Source organism: Panthera pardus, unplaced genomic scaffold (genome assembly GCF_024362965.1).
Source record: "Panthera pardus isolate Hobbes unplaced genomic scaffold, ASM2436296v1 HiC_scaffold_3, whole genome shotgun sequence".
Lineage (NCBI taxonomy): Eukaryota > Metazoa > Chordata > Mammalia > Carnivora > Felidae > Panthera > Panthera pardus.
In genome coordinates this window covers 60,792,923-60,811,951 of record NW_026526876.1, presented here as the reverse complement: position 1 = coordinate 60,811,951, position 19,029 = coordinate 60,792,923, and the positions used below count along the sequence as shown (strand labels likewise).

Here is a 19,029-nt window from a genome sequence, read left to right as displayed (position 1 = left end):
AATTAAAACTGAATCATAAAATAATATGGCTCAAGATTATCACCCCATCTGTCAAACTAGCCATTAGTGCTGGAATAGCACCATATTCTACTTTTTCTGGTCCTGTTCCCAGGTTCCAGAATACTAAGAGGGAGGATCCAGCGTGATGCAGACATCTCCCGCTGAAAATGCAGGCCTCACTTACAGGACACTTTCATACAGTTCAGAAGCATAAAAGCAGAGCTGGTCAGAGGCCATAGAGACCAGCTAGCCCGTCCCCTTTGTTTTACAGATTAAAAGACTTATGTAAAGTCTTGACTTATGTAAAGTCTTTACTTATGTAAATTTTTACCCAAGGTCACACTGCAAGTTTCTGGAATAGCTGAGACTGTAGCTAGGTTTCCAGACTCCTAGTCCTGGATGCTAGCTGACCCTCTTGAGGGATATCCAATGCCTCAGCCCTTCAGTCCCTTTCTAGATTCTTAGTGGATATCTCCTTTGTGCACAGTGTATTATAAGGTGTGGTCTCGGCTCACGAAGAGCTTCCCATGTAAGATGCATATGTACATATATGGTTGTGTGTGTGTTTATTTATACCCATAAATATGCATGTACATATATATCCACACATTTACATGCATACATCAGGACAATAAAAGATGGTCTAAAATAATCACCACATGACTAATAACAGTATTGTCAGAATTTAGAATAAGCACATGATGTAGTATTTCTGTGTGATAAACCCAGGAAGGCTGATGGTAGCTAGTCCATAGATTCTAGGAATTATTTTTAAAGGGAGAAGTGGGAAGGGTGCTAGAAATATTCAGGAAATAGTAACTAGGTCCTTTTAAGTGGACTGTATCCTTTTTGTAGCATAGAGAAGTAGAAATGTCTGGAAAAGTAGATTGAGATCAAATCATAATGAGAACTTCAAGGCCAAAATAAGGACTATGAAGTTTGAATGTTACAGGTTAGACAATAGGTAAAGAGTCAGGTGGCTTCAAGGTTTCAGTCAAAAGTGACTTGAAGGTCTTAGGAAACAGATCTAGGATGCAGGAGGCAAGGAAGTTGTTTTGGACCTGGTGACCTCGAAGCTCCTGTGGGCTGTGCAGCCTGAAGGAATCTTCTTAGAGAATCAAATATGTGAGGTGAGAACATCAGCGAGGGGTCTGGGTTAGACATCTGAGAATTATCTCCACTGATCTGATTGTTAAGGACAGGCAACAAGGTAGAGCCGTTGGGAGCAGGTGCATCTGGAGTTCCTATTTGCCTCACCCCTGAGCCTCTGTCCTTGTCACCCTGAGTCCTCCATTACTTTCCTGCCCCCAGCACCACCCTTGCTGCCCCTCGAGTCCACACCTGCCCCTGTAACAGAGCAGCTCCGATCCCTCCTTCATCACCAACTCAAGTTTATGTGGGCGCTCAGCACCTGACACTGTCCCTCCTGGTGTTCTCTCAAGCACTCCATGCATGTGCCTGCTCCTCCCCCTTCATTTGATCTGCTTCCCTGTGTGATCTCCCTTCCTCTTTCCCCTCTGCTTATCTAAATCTTACCGTCCTTTGCAGTTCTCCTTGGATTCTTTTATCCCACCCTGAATACACTGAGAGAACCTTAGGCAAGTCACTTGACCTCCCTACGAAGAGACTAGTAGTTCCTGTCTGTTGCTGTTTTGCTTTGATCTTAGGAGTGCTGGATGATAAACACAAACACAGCTATCTTTTTGAGAGTCCCCTTCTTGAGGTAAGCAGTAAACCAGTAGAAAATGGCAGTCTTAATCATAATGATTGATGTTTGCTCTCCTTTTGAGGAATAAAAACAATATGCCCTCTACTTAGTAGGTAAATTTGGAATTTTTAAACACAGAACAAAATGGACAGTATCAGCTCCACAGATGATTGTTTGCATCATTAACACTGGAAAGGCCTGTAGATTTGTAGAAAAGCTTAAATGTGGCTCTTGCTTAGTGAATAATGCATGTTTTCTGTGGTTTTTTCCCCCTCTATTAGCTATTCAGTCGTTGGATTTATTGACAAAAATAAAGACACTTTGTTTCAAGATTTCAAGCGCCTCATGTATAACAGGTAGGATTGAAATTTTATTAACTATCTTTCCATCAAGCTCTCTGACATATATATTGCATAATACATATGCACATGATTACTTTTATGTGACAGTTTTAAGAGCTTCTGGCAAATTTTCTAGTTCTATTTGATCATATGAATGAAATAATATATTACTTGGTGATTATGGAATCTATAAATTTAGGGCAGGGCCCTGCTGCTGATATCATTTTCCTTGATTTCCCTGATCTGCCTCAGTTTTTCTGTTCACTACTACCATCCTTCTGGCACCCCTACCAGTGTCCCCAAAGTAGGCCAGTGGCAGATTCCCATGGTAATGCCTTTGCCTCCAACTAAGAGACCACTTTTAACATCTGGTGTCAGTGTTGACAGAATCTGAGTGGACAGAACCTTTTCACAATCCAAGAAAATGTGGAAAAGATGTGGTTAAGTAAAACCAGGCAAAGGATAGTAAGTTCAAACCCAGTAGGAATGCTTTGGAAAGAGGCCCATAAAGAAGACATTCTTAGCCAGTTTCTTCTTTGGGACTAGAGATACGTGTAGTCACTTATATACTAAATCTGCATAGTCCGTTGGTCGGGAGATCATCAAAAATGTGTTGCACATCTATGAGCCATACATTCTTCTATGCCCTGAAATCCAGCTGTGAAAAAATTTAGGCTATTGCCCCACCCTCATGAACCTTCTACTCCAGTGGAGGTGACCACTTATGCAACAAAATAAGTAACTTTCTGGTGGTGACAAGTTGCCGTGAAGACAAATAAAGTAGGTAGGAGATTGAAGGTTATAGACAAGGAGGGTCAAGGGAGGCATTATTGAGAAGGGTGGTCAGAAAAGGCTTCTTTTTTTTTTTTTTTTTTTAATGTTTATTTATTTTTGAGACAGAGAGAGACAGAGCATGAATGGGGGAGGGGCAGAGACAGAGGGAGACACAGAATCGGAAGCAGGCTCCAGGCTCTGAGCCATCAGCCCAGAGCCTGACACGGGGCTCGAACCCACAAACCGTGAGATCGCGACCTGAGCTGAAGTCGGACGCTCAACCGACTGAGCCACCCAGGCGCCCCAGAAAAGGCTTCTTAAAAGAGGTGACTTTTGGGACACCTGGGTGGCTCAGTCAGTTAAGTGTCCATCTCTGGATTTTGGTTCAGGTCATGATCTCACGGTTCATGAGATTCGGCCCTGTGTTGGGTTCTCCACTGACAACACAGAACCTACTTGGGATTCTTTCTCTCCCTCTCTCTCTCTGCCCCTACCCCACTCGTGTGCTCGCTCTTTTGCTCTCTCTCTCTCTCTCTCTCTCTCTCTCTTTCCCTCTCTCTTTCAAATAAACATTAAAAAAAAAAAAAAGATGTGACTTTTGAGCAGAGACCTGAATGAAGTGAGGGAGTAAGCCATGAACACGTGGCGGAGGAGAGCATTCCAGGCAGAGAGCAGCCAGTGCCAAGGCACCAAGGTGGGAGTGAGCGTGGGTATCTTGAGAACAGGCTAGTGCTGCTAAAAGCAGAGTGAGAGGTGGGAAGAGTAATACAGAATGAATTTAAGGAGGTTGGCAGGGTGTGGATCAAGAAGAGTCTGTGAGCCAAGGTAAGGATGAAGTATGAAGAGAAGCCATTGGAATTCATGGTAGGGCGCATTTTATATTTTAAAGAACTCACTAGGGCTACTGTGTAAAACACATACTATAAAGGGCAAGAGAGTAGAAATGAAGAGACCAAATAGACTAGTAATCCAGATGGTAGTAAGAGAGGTGATGAAAAGTGGTCAGAGCAGGTGATACTTCGAAAGTGAGGCCAACAAGATACGCTGATGGATAGGATGTGTGGTGTGAGGGAGAAAAACAGAAATCTGAGACGGTGCCTGAGCACTGGGGGAGGGATGCTTGAGGAGGGGCCAGCTGGGTGGGGGAGACCCAGCGTGTTGTCCTGGACATGTTATAATGTTGGGCGCTGGGCTGGAAATGCCAAGCAGGCAATTGTAGGTCCGCATCTGGAACTCGGGGTAAAGGAGGAACTGGAGCTATAAATTCATGGTCCCTAGTCTGTTGACAGTATGTAAAGCTGTAAGACTAGACGAGATTAATGAGAGTGAGCACAGATAAATAGAAGAGGTCAAAAAGACTAATCCCTGAGACTCTCCAGCGTTCGGAGTCAAGCAAAAAACAAGGAACTAGCAAAGGAGACAGGGCTGCCAGTGCAGTAGGAGGAAAACCAGAAACCTGGTGTCACAGAGGCCAAGCCAAAAACAAAGTGATTTTCTAAAATATGCATGTATTTATTTTGAGAGAGAGAGCAGGGGAGGGGCAGAGAGAGAGAGAATCCCAAGCAGGCTCCACACCATCAACGCAGATCCCGACGCGGGGTTCGATCCGATGAACCGTGAGGCGATGACCTCACGTGAAAGCAGGAGCCAGATGCTCAACCGACTGAGCCTCCCAGGCACCCCCCCCCCCCAAAAAAAATCATAAACTCTGTGAAATACCGTCAAAAAGGAAATGCTGTGAGGGCCGAGATTAACCATCGGATTTGCTGACATGAAGGTCAGGTGGGCCCTTGACAACACTGGTCTCAGTAGAGTCGTGAAAACAAATGTCTGGTTGAGGTGGGCTCCAGAGAATACGGACTATGAGATGTAGAGACGTTGCGTTTAAATGGTTCTTTCAAGAAGTTTTCCTATTAAATGGTACGTCTGTATGGATGTTGAAGCCACCAAGTGATGGAGCTGTCAGCACCAAAAGGTTACAGAGATGGGAATGCAAGAGGGGTCCGTGGAAAAGCTGGTCATGGGGAAAAGGGACTTTCAGAAAGGGGTTCCAATGCTTGAACTTTCAGGTAAGATGCACCCATTTTGAGGGACAAGTGATGGAGTCTGGCGTTGCTCCGTGGAGTAAACGGCCTCAGTCAGCCAGTGGCAATATCAGCATGTGTTGCCAGGGGAAGGCACCCAGGATATGTAGCAAGAGGCTACAGAAGGTGTCATTTATTGCCTTCGTTGTTTTTTTGTTTTTGTTTTTTTATGTTTATTTTTCACAGAGACAGAGCATGAGCATGAGCATGGGCAGGGGAGGGGCAGAGAGAGAGAGGGAGACACAGAATCCGAAGCAGGCTCCAGGCTCTGAGCTGTCAGCACAGAGCCCGATGCGGGGCTCGAACTCACGAACCGTGAGATCATGGCCTGAGCCGAAGTCGGACGCTCCACTGACTGAGCCATCCAGGCGCCCCAGCCTTCATTACCTTCGTGAATTTTTTCTGGCCCACAGGTCCAGCTCAGTGAGAGGAGCTCCACCTCCTAGTGTTGGGCTCACATAATCCCAAGCTCGCAGGATTCATGTAGAAACAAAGCTGCGTGTGGGTTTATTTCCAGTGAAAAATCCGACCGTGACATGGAATATTTGCATTGGTATGACAGGCTGTCCTCCCCTATTGGAAAACCTGCGTGGAGAGTCAAATAGCAGTGAGAATCTAGTTTATTAACTGAAAGTGAAAACTATTACCTGTAGAATCCATAGTGCTTAGCTGCTTGTGTGTGTAAATGGAGAGGAAGGGAGCCGGCAGGTGGCACGCCAGGTGCACAGACTTCACTCTTGACTTCCTCACTTCTAAGCCATGTAACTTCTGTCTTATCTATTAAGCCTACTGGGTTTCTGGATAAATAAGGTTCCCTTTTAAGAAAAGGGTTCTTTTAGACGTTTGAAAACTATTTTATTATTACATTCATGACTTACCGGCCTGAAGAGTTCTTTCTCTTTAGAATGATTGTATGGATCGCTTTTGGTTCATTATATGTGAATTCAACTATTTAACAATAATCATAATAAACATCTTATTTCCTTCATTTCCAACCTTCTCTCCTCCCTCCATTTACCAAGTAATATGGGAATAATCTCTATGGCCAACAGTGAGTAAGGTGGAATTTGGGGCAGAAACGCATGGACTCGAAGTCTGCGATCTCCAGTCTTTGGGCTGCGTCAGAATTTTCAAAGCACACATGTTCTACTTTCTGGTAATTCTGTTCAGTAAGTGTTAGGGAGACACCCAGGCCTCCTCTGAACTAAGGGTTGAAAACCATTGCCTTAAATCCTCTCTGCTAAAGACTAGAATGGAAGATTTCAGGAGAAACGGTATGCCCTTATGCGGTCATTTTGATGGTCAGCGCTCACCGGGAAACTAGGGACAGGAGCAGGGAGGGGTGAAATGGGGACCCTGAGCCACACACAGATCATGGGGTTATTTTAGCGCCGCTCCGGTGGTAGTCAGCACCCCCCACTAGCAGCAGCAAGGGGTGGGAGTGCTGCTCTGTACAGGCCCGGTCAGTCTTCAGCTCTCCCTTTTTCCTCTCTGCTCTCTGGGCACTTATTCTGGCATCTCACACCTGTCATTTCAGACCTCTGTGCAGAAGTTTGCTAGGTATTTGGGGAACCACCTCAGTTTTCTCAGTTTTACACCAGGGAAAGAACAGCGGGCAAAGCGATGGCAGTAGTAAACACAGCAGAGAATGTCCTTGCCGAGTCCTTTCTCTTCTCAGCCCCCAATTAAAAAAAAAAAAAAGATTTCTGACAAATAGCATCGTACGATGACAGGTGGTAGCTACTGGACGTGAGCGCTGCATGACATTTAGAGATGCGGAGTCACCGTTTGTACACCTGCAGCCGATGTAACGTCATGTGACAACTGTGCACAAATAGGAAGGAAGAAGGGAGGGAGGAAGGAGGAAAGGAAGGCAGGAAGAAAGAAGTTTCCAGGAAACAACAGTTTGAGTTCCAATTACTTTAAAATCAAAGACACCCAAAATGAAACAGGAAGCAAATCAGAGTTGAGACCACCATGCATGTTGTAAAAAAACATCTCCACAGAGCTAAATGATGATTTTTACATAATTTTTAGCATTTAAACTGGCCTGAAGTACACCATAGGAATTGGATGGCAACAGTCGTAGTGTCACATCAATAAAATATTGTAACTGCCAATAGATGAGTGTGCAAATTCAGCTGCAGTGAGGGATTTACTGGAAGGCAATGTAAACATGGTTCTTTTATATTCCTGTCTGCCTTGTTAGAAAGAGCTGGCTTTTTGTCGTGATATCTGTTCTGTGTGAGTGTTTCTTCCGATGAGAAGCTCCTTTCATGCCCATGTTTTCTGCCATGCCACATTGAGCATCGTTTGTCACTAGTGGCTTGTCCTCCTCCTGCGGACCACCCAAATCTTTTGATTTTATGTATGTATTGTAAGAGCCATGTTAACCATTTGAGGGTCCTAGGTAATGATAATGTAGATGTCACTTTAAAGAAGTTTAAAGAATTTTTTTAAGTTTATTTATTTAAGTAATCTCTGTACCCAACCTGGAGCTTGACCTCACAACCCCGAGATCAAGAGTCACATGCTCCACAACTAAGCCAACCAGGTGCCCCAAGAATCTTGTTTTTTTTTTTTAAGTTTATTTATTTATTTGGAGAGGGAGGGAGAGAGGGGCGGGGTGGGCAGAGAGAGGGAGAGAGCGAATCCCAAACAGGCTCTGCACTATCAGCAGAGCCCAACACAGGGCTTGAACCCACAAACCATGAGATCATGGCCTGAGCTGAAACCAAGAGTTGGATACTTAACCAGCTGAGCCACCCAGGTGCCCCAAGAATTTTTTAAATGTAGGATAGTTATGGACACATCTTCTCCATCTGTGATATGGTATCTGCCACTATGCTCTCTCAGCATAATTTTCTGGATGGAGTCTTTTTTCCAGGTAGGCTTTGTGACTCCAATCTGCACTCCACTCGTGGCTCCAGTCTGCAGTCCACTATGGCTCCAGGGTGCAGTCCACTCATGGCTCCAGTCTGCAGTCCACTCGTGGCTCCAGTCTGCAGTCCACTCGTGGCTCCAGTCTGCACTCCACTCATGGCTCCAGGGTGCAGTCCACTCGTGGCTCCAGTTTGCAGTCCACTCGTGGCTCCAGGGTGCAGTCCACTCGTGGCTCCAGGGTGCAGTCCACTCGTGGCTCCAGGGTGCAGTCCACTCGTGGCTCCAGTCTGCAGTCCACTCGTGGCTCCAGTCTGCAGTCCACTCGTGGCTCCAGTCTGCAGTCCACTCGTGGCTCCAATCTGCACTCCACTCGTGGCTCCAGTCTGCAGTCCACTCGTGGCTCCAGTCTGCAGTCCACTCGTGGCTCCAGGGTGCAGTCCACTCGTGGCTCCAGTCTGCAGTCCACTCGTGGCTCCGGTCTGCAGTCCACTCGTGGCTCCAGTCTGCAGTCCACTATGGCTCCAGTCTGCAGTCCACTCGTGGCTCCAGTCTGCAGTCCACTCGTGGCTCCAGACTGCAGTCCACTCGTGGCTCCGGTCTGCAGTCCACTCGTGGCTCCAGTCTGCAGTCCGCTATGGCTCCAGTCTGCACTCCACTATGGCTCCAGTCTGCAGTCCACTCGTGCCTTCAGGGTGCAGTCCACTCGTGGCTCCAGTCTGCAGTCCACTCGTGGCTCCAGGGTGCAGTCCACTTGTGGCTCCAGGGTGCAGTCCACTCGTGGCTCCAGTCTACACTCCACTGTGGCTCCAGTCTGCACTCCACTGTGGCTCCAGTCTGTACTCCACGGTGGCTCCAGTCTGCAGTCCCCTTGTGGCTCCAGGGTGCAGCCCAGCAGGATTCCTTAGCAGTTTCTATTCAGCTTATTTGAATGTAACATTCTCATTGCTCTTTCTGCTTCTCAGTTCAAATCCCGTGCTGAAGAATATGTGGCCCGAAGGCAAACTGAGTATTACAGAGGTGACCAAGCGACCTCTGACAGCTGCCACCTTGTTTAAGAATTCGATGATCGCTTTAGTGGACAACCTTGCATCAAAGGTAATTATTTTCTTTTCTACGTATCCATTTTATCGCCACTTTTGATGGTGGTCAGCACCATTTGCTGTCATTGGTTCCCTCTTGATATATGTTATAGAGAACGTATGATTCGCTTTTTAGGTAATTATGATAAATTGCACTGAACCATATAGATATTTAAAGTGAATGTTGTAATTGAATTCTTATCCCTGTTTTGTTTCGTTTAACATGGCTGGCTGAAATAGTTGTATGCCAGATGAAATGCTTTTCGTTAAATTTGAGTTTTTTATGGTTGTTGACAAGGGGAAACTCTTAGTGAGATCTTTAAAAACTATACGTATATTACTAAAATTGTGTGCTTAGCAAAATGAGCTTCAGCCCTGTACTGAAGAGAGGGCTTGGCTTAAAAAATAAATAAATCTTGAATTAAACAGTAATATGCCAGGGGCACCTGGGTGGCTCCATCAGTTGAACGTCCTACTCTTGCTTTCAGCTCAGGCCAGTCTCCTCTCTCTCTGCCCCTACCCCACTCATGCTCTTTCTCTCCCAAAATAAATAAAGATTTTTAAAAAACAGTAATATGCCATCTGTATCTCGTGTCCATATACAAAATGACCAGATAGAGTTTCAAGAGGAAGGTTAGTATTTAAGTATTGTCCTTAAGCTGTTACAAAAGTTGAAATAAAATGTTGTATTACTGACCATTGTTTCTTCTTTTTATTGTTCTTTTCAGGTGTAGTACTGTTTGATAAGTTAAGTCTGTTTATTTCCCCCCATTAAAGAGCAGATTTCTAGCCCAAACTGCTCCTGTTGATAAGTTTGATAAATTAGGCAGCATTTTGGGGCTCATTATTTTTATTTATTTTTTTTTTTAATTTCCCTGTTCTGGTGCTTTTCATGTGTTTTTTATTCTTCATTATTATCTTTTTAAAAAAAAACAACTTCCTTCCTAAGAATTTAAATCTATGCTGTTTCTGGTTACTTCACTGTGGATAAATTAGGCAAATGCACAAGAACACATCTGTTCAGTAGCGTTCTATTCCATTTTGTCAGGTTTCTTCGGCCCCACATGACAACAAATAAGCACAATTTGTTGACTTGTAGAATCAAACCTCCAGAAAGGCAGGGCTGAGGATACTAGGACCGAAGACCAGAACACCATTAGAAGTGTTCCTGTTGTCCCTTAGCTTCTCTGTGCATGTCAGCTCCAACCTGCATCATCCTGCAAGAGGGATGGTGAACCTAGAAGGGAGGCGTGTGACCCAAGAAATGGAGAATACAGAATCTTACAAAACATGCTTATAGAATATGTTATAGTTTATAAAATACATTAGATGTATTTCATTAACCAGAAAAGAATCACCTTTATTTTCTAAAATTGGTATTTAAATGTGCATTTTTAAAAAACAAAAATTCCAGGGGCACCTGGGTGGCTCAGTTGGTTAAGTGTCTGACTCTTGATTTCAGTTCAGGTCATGATCTCGGGGTCGTGAGATCGAGCTCCATGCCCGGTGTGGAGCCTACTTAGGATTCTCTCTCTCCCCCTTCTCTCTGCCCCTCCCCTGATCGCATGCACACTCTCTTTCTAAATAAAAATTAAAATTCTAGAACCATCTATAATTTCTGTATCAGGAATTGCATTCAGCTGCTAATAAAAGAGAGATTCCCAAATGAGGGGCTCAAACAAGAGAGACATTTATTTCTCTCTCCTGTAAATAAGGTATAGAAGAAGGTATTCCAGGATGGGTATGGCACCCTTAAGATGGTTAGGGAGCTGGCTCCCTTCTGTCTTTCTGCTCAGCCACACTTGGCACTTGACGTCCATCCTCCTGGCCCCAGGTGGCAACTGGGGCCTCTGCCCTAAGAGACTTCCTGGGTGCCTCACACAGCATGCTCCTTCCATCTTGTTTGCTATGCCAAGTTTCCAGGGAAGCTGGGAAGTGCATTTTTATTCTGGTCAGCAGCTCACCTAGCTAGAAGTAAGGATTCTGCCTCAGAACAAAAGATGCTGGGTAGGAGGTAGGCAGCGAGCCTGGCAGTCTGTGCTATAGCTTCCCAGTCTGGGTGTTCGTGGAGGAGTGGGAATGAGGGAGAGAACAGGGACAAGAAGAGGAATAAAGACATCCTCTCAGCCCAATAGAAGGCAGGAAGGTGGGTGGGAAAGCAACAAAGGAAAACGTTACTTTTAGAAAACACAAAATAAATGTAATAATCGGTATTCACCATAAATGTAAATAGACTAAGAAGACTAGACAGGTGGAGAATCCAGGTGTATGCTTGTCTAGGAGATACCGAAACAGAACAGTATGCAGAAAGATGAAAAAGAAAGAGGTGAGCAAGAATGCATCAAGCCCTTCCCCCCCAAAAAAATGATTAAAAACAACATTAATGTGAAAGAACATAGAATTTAAGACAAAAAGTAGTAATACAGATAAAGAGATCAATAACAATAAATAAAAACACCCAAGACAATAGAGTCATTTTGAGCTAGGTACCTACCAATATCCAATATAGCTGTGATTATCCATAAACTCCATAAAGCAAAAAAAGAACCTGAAAAAATTTTTGAAAGGAAAGTTGACAAGTTCACAATCCTTGTGGGAGATTTTAAACCAGCTGTACCAGAAACTGATATTTCAGGCGGACAAGTATGAAGGCAGAAGCGTTGAAAACCAAATTTAAACTTTAATGGATCAAAAGAACGCTGCACCCAGGGAATAGGAAATACATATCCCTTTCAAGTATACATAGAACATTTCCAAGAACTGACCACATACTAGATCACAAAGGAAGTTATAACCATTTAGATATAGTCTCCATCTATATAAAGGGCAGCCTTTATTTTTTTTTAATGTGCTTGGGAACTTGAGGGAAAAATGCTCTCCTATATAACTCACATATTGATGAGGAAATCACAATGGAAATTATAAAATACATGGACCTACATGATAAAGAATTTATCAAAATCTGTAGAATGCTGCTAAAGTGATCCACTTGTTATATCTTTATTAAAAAAACAAGATTGAAAGTAAATGAGTTAAGTTCACCTCTCCACTCAAGAAACCAGAAAAAGAATCCCAAAGAAAATCAAAGACAGAAGAGAATGACTTCTAAATAGCAAAAATTAAAATTAATAGGTCAAAAAAAATTAGTCAAATAGACAAACCTTTAATGAAACTGATAAAAAAGAAAAAGCAACATTATGAATGGAAAAAAAGGTATATTCATATAATACAGAGATTTTATAAGGCATAGAATATTGTGCACAACTCTATGCCAGTGAACTTGAAAAATTAATTTTCTAGAAAAATATGTTATCAAAATTAACTCAAGAAGACATGGAAAATCTGAATAAATTAGTAACCTTAACGACTCTGAATTACTAATCAGAAGTCTGCCTTCTCCCAGGTTTGCCAAGAACATGAAGCCCAGATGGTTTTACAGATACATTTTATAAATCCTCCAAGAAGCCAATAATTCCTATTATATATAAACTGTTTTGGAGGATAGGAAAAAGACCACTACCCAACTCATTTTATGAGATTAATATTCCCTTCATAGTAGGTTAATATGAGAAAATAAAATTAGATATCAGTTTCATCTAGAACCATGGGAAGATCTTAAAAATATATATGACTAATGCATTTGCTGGGAACATAGTGAAGAAAGCGCCTACTAAAACCAACTGAAAACAACTAAAATGTTAGGTAAAACATAAAAATCCACTTCTTGAATGCAGCCATGAACTAATAAGAAAGTAAGGAACATGCAGGCCACAGACTGAGTGAAGGCAGAAGTTAAGGAAAAAGAAGATGCTGTCTCTTTGGGGATTTGTTGAAGTAGGTAACTTTGGGCATAGGTGTTCAAGGCTGGGTCCTCAAGTGAAGCCCAGGGCCTGCCCAAAGTAGAGTGTCTAATAAGAGATTATACACAAACGTGCATGTGCACACACATGGGCAGGTCTCCAAAGGACTGCATCCTCAAAGGGATGCATATAAAGTGAACAAGAAATAATCCCTCATTATCTGAAAGGAAAACTGCCTATATTGGTCCATGGCCCTGAGCCAAAGCGGGAGTGAACACTTCTGGAGAATTTATCATTGTAAGCCAGTTTTCATGAGGTTTTCAATCCAGATTCACACTACCTGGATGGCCTAAAAAGTTTAAATCAACAGTTTAGTTTGAAAGGGTCATGGCCAGGGATCCCCAAGCATATGATAGAAGCAAACAGTTTTTTTCCTTCAAGAAACCACCTTCAAACCAGACCTTCAAGAATTTCCACAGATAAAGTTTTAAGGAAAATAAGGAGTTCACCACAAAGAATTACTACACACACGAACAAAGTACCAGGTGCAAGAGTCGGAGTCACGAAAACTTCTTAGAATGGAGTTATCAGAAACAATATAAGAATGTTTAGTATGTTTCAAGAAATCAAAGGCCTAAAAATATGAGAAAAAGCAAGTAACTAGGCAATTGATAGAAATTAAAATTAGCAACTCAAGGATAGGTTTAACATCAGTTTAGACAAAGCTGAAGAGAGAATAGAGGAATGAAAGAAAGAAGTGGAGAAATTATCCAGGATTCTACTTAGACCAAGAAATGAAGCAAAAAGAAACACTATTAAGAAACATGGAAGACAAAATGAAAAGGTCTAACGTGCATCTAATCAGTTACTCATGGAAAGGAGAGGATGGGCAGAGCAATATTGAAAGGTATATTGCTGAGAACTTCTACAGTGATGAAAGATAACACTCTCTTGGAGTCAGGAAGTCTGGTATATCCCAGGCTGGAACAGTTACAAGAAATCTGCATCTAAGCACATTGTGAAATCCCAGAACATCAAAGACTAAGAAAATGCCTTAAAAGCAGATCCACTTAAAAGAATAACAGGCTAAAAGAAAAGCACTGTAAACCAAAATTCTGTACAAAGAGAATGAATTCGTTTCAAGAACAAAGACACAATAAAGAATCTTTCTGAAAAAGAGGAGAGGGTTACAAGCACACTAAGCGATGTTCTAAAGGATATACATACATATCAGGACGGAGGAAGAGTATACAAAATGAAAGTCTGAAATGCAAAAAGAAGAGCAAAGAAATTGGTAAATAGGTGGGTGTGCATAAATAAACTAAAATAATATTGGATTAAAAATACAGATTAGAGTAGGGGTGCCTAGGAGGCTCAGTCGGTTAAGCGTCTGACTCTTGATTTTGGCTCAGGTCATGATCTCAGAGTTTGTGAGTTCAAGCCCCACATCGGGCTCTGTGCTGACAGCGCAGAACTCGCTTGGAATTCTCTCTCCCCCTCTGTTTTTCTGCCCCTCCCCTGCTTGCTCTTTCTCTCTCAAATAAAAATAAACTTTAACAAATACAGATGAGAATCCAATAGCACAATATATAAATTAGACACAATATATAAAGTATATAAATTAGAAGGATAAGGGATTAGAATTCAAGTGCTTAAAGTCATCGGTTATTCAGAAAAATAATAAAAACATTATTTAGCTTGTAATCCTAATAACACACAAATGCATATTAAATTCCCTCATGTAGTCATTAAAAGAATAGAAATGAGTTGAGGTCAGAATGAGAAGTAAGTAATCAGTTCTATAAAACATAGGAAAGAGGAGACTAAAGAACATAGAAAAGCCAGGATAAATTAAGATGGTAGAAATAAATCCAAATATAGTAGTGATTACATTGAATGTAAAAAAAAAAGATACAAATGGTCAATTTGGTCAAAGAAAAAGAATCCAGAAAAATTAAACATTTAAGTTTAAAAGTTGTATCAGACAAATTCTGAAAATCCAGGGTCACCCCAATCCAATTTCAGGATCTGGAGAGGGTCAGCAATGGACCAAATTGTTTTCCATTCACCTAGGACTCCCAGGGTTAGCCCTTTAGGATTGCAGACCAGTGTCCCTTGTCTATGGCTTTGGGTTCCAACCTGCAGCCTCCTGGCCCCACAAGGCCGTCAGAAGCTGTGGTAGTCTCGTGGCTGTCCAGATGAAAACTGCCCTGAAGTCCGGCCCCACCGCTTTCCATTGTAGTCTTACTCTCATCTTGGTTATCTTATTAGCTCTCTGATGCATTTGAGAAGATTCCCCCCCTTCCCATATCTGTCTAGCGCTTTTCCTAATGACTTCATCAGAAAGGTTGTAGCATTGCTTGGTCCTCCACCACCAGAAGTGGAAGTCCTGACCCCTCACTTTGTCTCAGAATCTACACAATGTATTCAATGCATGCCTTGTCTCCCCACCTGGATTATAAGTCTTTTAAACATAGGGAGTGAGTTCTACTAATTTTATATATCTCTTGATATCTCGTGAGGTGCACCCTAAACAGATGGTCAGTAAATTATTAAATGAACTTGAATTTGCCTGTGACTCTGTTTGGCAGTGTTCAAAGCAAGTTAGATAGGCAGATGTCTAACTACAGTGCCTTCTGGCTAATACATAGACCAATCAATGTGCCTTCACAAATAATGTTTTTTACATAAAATAGAGGGAGAAACAGGCTAAAACATGCCAGAGAATGAGATCAGTATTAACTCTTTCAGTTTAATCTTTATAAGACTTTTGAATTTGTCAAATTTAGAGTTTCTTAGGCTGAGTCAGTCTGGATATTTATAAACGAGAGAGGAGGCGGCATTTATAAATTGAGATAGAATGCTGATTAAATATAGAGAGAGTATTTCCAGTAGATTCCTTAACTGAAGATTTTATATCACTGAACAGGATGGATAGGATTCCCCCCACCCCTTAATTGGTCATTAGTGTCTGAGCTAGTGTTAACTTCCTGTGCATTATCAGTACTGGTAAAATTCCATTTAACTGGTTTTTGTTTAGTGAAGTTACTTATACTACTCCAGTAATACCTTATACGAAGATTGCTTTGCCCACATAATTATAAATTATCGAGTTCAGAATATTTCTAAATTCACACTGTAATTTTCTTTTTGACCCAGAGGTCACCTAGAATTATGTTTCTTAATTCCCAGACGTATACGATTTTTCTAATTATCCTTTGCTCTTGATTTCCAGCTTAGTATCATTTGGTCAGGGGATATATACTCTGTGTGATTTCAATCCTTAGAAATTTGTTAAATGTTCTTTATGTATGTATTTTGTTTATATAAAGAGAAATAAGTTGTGTTATACTCTGAACACATCCACTAGATCAAGGTTGCTAATTATATTGTTGTCCAGTTCTTACCGAGCTCTTAGTTTTGTCAGTGCCGAAAATGCCAAAATCTGTGATTCTGAATTTGTCTCTTCCTCGTTGTATCTTCTGTTTTTGCCTTAGATATTTTAAGACTTTATTTAAGCTTGTTCAAGTTAGAACTATTATTCTTCCTAGTGTTTAAGTTATTTATCATTATGAAATGCCTATTTCTGTATCACTTTTTGCCTTTGCATGAATAAAACAGTTACACCACCTTCTCTCTTGGCCAGGTTTGCTGGTGTATCTTTTCCCACCCTTTTACTTTCAACGTTTCTGTAACCCTGTGTTTCAAGTATGTGTCTTGTAAGTAGCTTATAGTAAGGTTTGTTTTTTTATGCAATCTGACAATCTTTGCCTTTTGAATATGTCATTACTCTACATGACTTTTAATGTAGTTTCTATGTGTGGCATTTAAATGGACTATCTCGTTAGTGCTTTCTGTTTGATGCTTTTGTATTTCTTTCTCTTTCCTTTTTTTCTTTTAGATTGGTGATTGTGGGCAAAGAGTAAACAAAATTCTGTTCCTTCTGCTTCACAACTAAACCTCAGTCAAATTTCTAGGTCTGTTCCCCTGTTAACCCAGTAAGGTGTATCTCGACAGTATTACTATGCAACATTTCTTATGACTTAAAAATTACCCCTTTTTGCAAATTGCATCTCTACTGAGAGAATAACAAATGTCTGGTGGAGATGATTTATGTGGGCTTCCCTGACTGTGGTGACTCCTGTATTAAGCATGTCCCTTTTAAGAACCCTGGAAGCTATGTCTTCAGACCTACATTAAGGGATATTAGATACTATGGGGCATGAGGCTTTTAAACCAAGGGTACTTTCCATGCCTGCCCCATGTGGGTCTTATCTCTTTGTCCTTAAGCTGTCACCTGACTGCTGTGTGGACTGCTGCAAGGACTGTGACACTTCTGTTGGCAAGCCATGTTTTTGTCCTGAGTAGACTCATGCCACATGTGCCCATGAGTCCTTTAGTCAGAATATTTAGTTAAACCTCAGAAGGCACCCTTTCCTCACCCTCTGACCCCTGCCACTCAGTGTTGTGATTATTCTTTTTTATTCTGGAAGATTTATATCATAATATTGTTTTGGTGGTTATTTGAGTGATTATAATCCCATTCTTGAATATAAAAAATCTAATACTATTTGGTACTTTTACCTCCTTCCTAGACAATGCAAGGTCCATAAAACATTTTAATTCCATTTGCCTTCCTCTCAACTTCTATGCTATTTTGGTCACGTATTATAAGTGTACGTGCATGTGTGCGTGTGCACACATGCGCACGCGTGTGGCCAGCAAGATGACATCATCATCGTTGTTACTACATATAGTCAGTATCTGTTTAGATTTATCCATTTATCACTTCTTTTTTCCTTTCTGTACCGTTGACCTTCATCTGGGACCATTTTTCTTATGCTTGAATTTTATCCTGTTATATTTGAAGTCTGTTGTTGACAGAGTCTCTGCTTTTGTTTACCTGAAAATATTGTATACTGTTTTCGTTTGGGAAGAATATTATTGCTGGGTGCAAAATTCTATGTTGGCAATTTTTTGAGCACTTCAGAGATAACACTCCTTTGTCTTCTGGATCCCATGGTTTCTTGTAAGAAGTCAGCTGTCAGTCTGTTTGTTGCTCCTTGAGGTAATGGATCTTTTCTCCTCTGGCTGCTCTTCCTGGGTAGTCAGAAGTTTTACTACGACTTTCTGAGTGTAGTGTTGTTATTTTGTTTTGTTTTTTATCCTCACAATTCATAGGACTTCTTCAATTTGTCTTAGTTGGGTTTTCATCAGTTTTGCAAAACTCTCGGCTATTGGCTCTTCAAATACTGCTTCTCCCCTTCTGTCTCCTCTCCTTCAGGATTTGAGTTATTCGGACCATCTCACCATAGCTACTATGCCTCTTAACCTCTCTCCTTTTGTTTCCATCTTTTCGTCTCTCTATGCTTCATTCTGGGGAATTTCTTCTCACCCACCTTCAGCTGTTCATAATCTTCCTGTCTACTGATCTACTGACTTCTCAGTTTCCATCATTGTATTTTTCAGTCCTGTGTTTTTAATTTGATTCAGTTCATTTTTTACATACATAGTTTCTGATTCTCTAAAAATTCTCAGTATTGTCTTTTGTCATCTCGAGCATGGTAAGCATAGTTATTGTATTCTTGCTATTAACTCCAATATGTGGATCCCCGCAGGTCTGTTTGTTTTGTATGCTGTTTTGCTGTTTCTAATTCTTGTTATCATGGTTCCTTATGTGTCTGGGTAATTTCTATTTTGCTCCCAACATAATATTGGCAAAATTGTTTATAAAAATAACTGGAGACCTAATTTTATGTAATCTTTCTCCAGGAAAGATTTACCTTGGCTCCTTTTAGGCAACCAAGAGCTGTGCTATTTCAAGTCCCTGTGAGGGACTGCCTGCTTCTGACTCACCCTCATTGCTAGTGGCAGCCTTTTCAGATCCCAGCCCAAATTGAGAGGGGTTTACCCATGACCTCCTCCTTTTCAGGCCCTGCTCTCTGATCTCTGTCCTGCCAGCCCCCTGAGGCTGTCAAAACCTCTACCCAGATCCCATCTGCTTCCTCTGAAGTTGGCAAATTCCCCCAGGAAAAAGGACTTCTCAGACCTGGAAACTTCCACTGTCCTGCTAGATTCTGGTCCCCATAATTGTCCACTGTCTTTAAGCAAAATTTTTAAAATATTTGAATTGCCGATTCTAGATGTCTGCAGCATGGGTGTTGGTTTAAACTAGTCCGTCATTACTGAAGTGGAAGCCCTAATATCCTCTTTTTATAAATTAGATAATTAGGTCCAGAGAGGCTATCATAGTTAGTTAAGAGCAGAGACAGTGAATGCCCAAGTGTCCTGATTCTGTGTGATGCTTATTCTCTTTTTTAAAATAAATACAGCTTGCTTGCTTATTTATTTATTTATTTA

General features: G+C 41.6%; 1 protein-coding gene across 1 annotated transcript in view; it reads left to right on the top strand.

Annotated features, from left to right (window-relative positions):
• Window positions 1-19,029, top strand: part of MYO1D (myosin ID) — a 265,335-nt gene that overhangs the window by 27,229 nt on the left and 219,077 nt on the right. Inside the window, exons 12-13 of the mRNA XM_053892918.1 lie at window positions 1,990-2,064; window positions 8,753-8,885. Coding sequence (XP_053748893.1) covers window positions 1,990-2,064; window positions 8,753-8,885 — 208 coding nt within the window. The remainder of the gene's footprint in view (window positions 1-1,989; window positions 2,065-8,752; window positions 8,886-19,029) is intronic.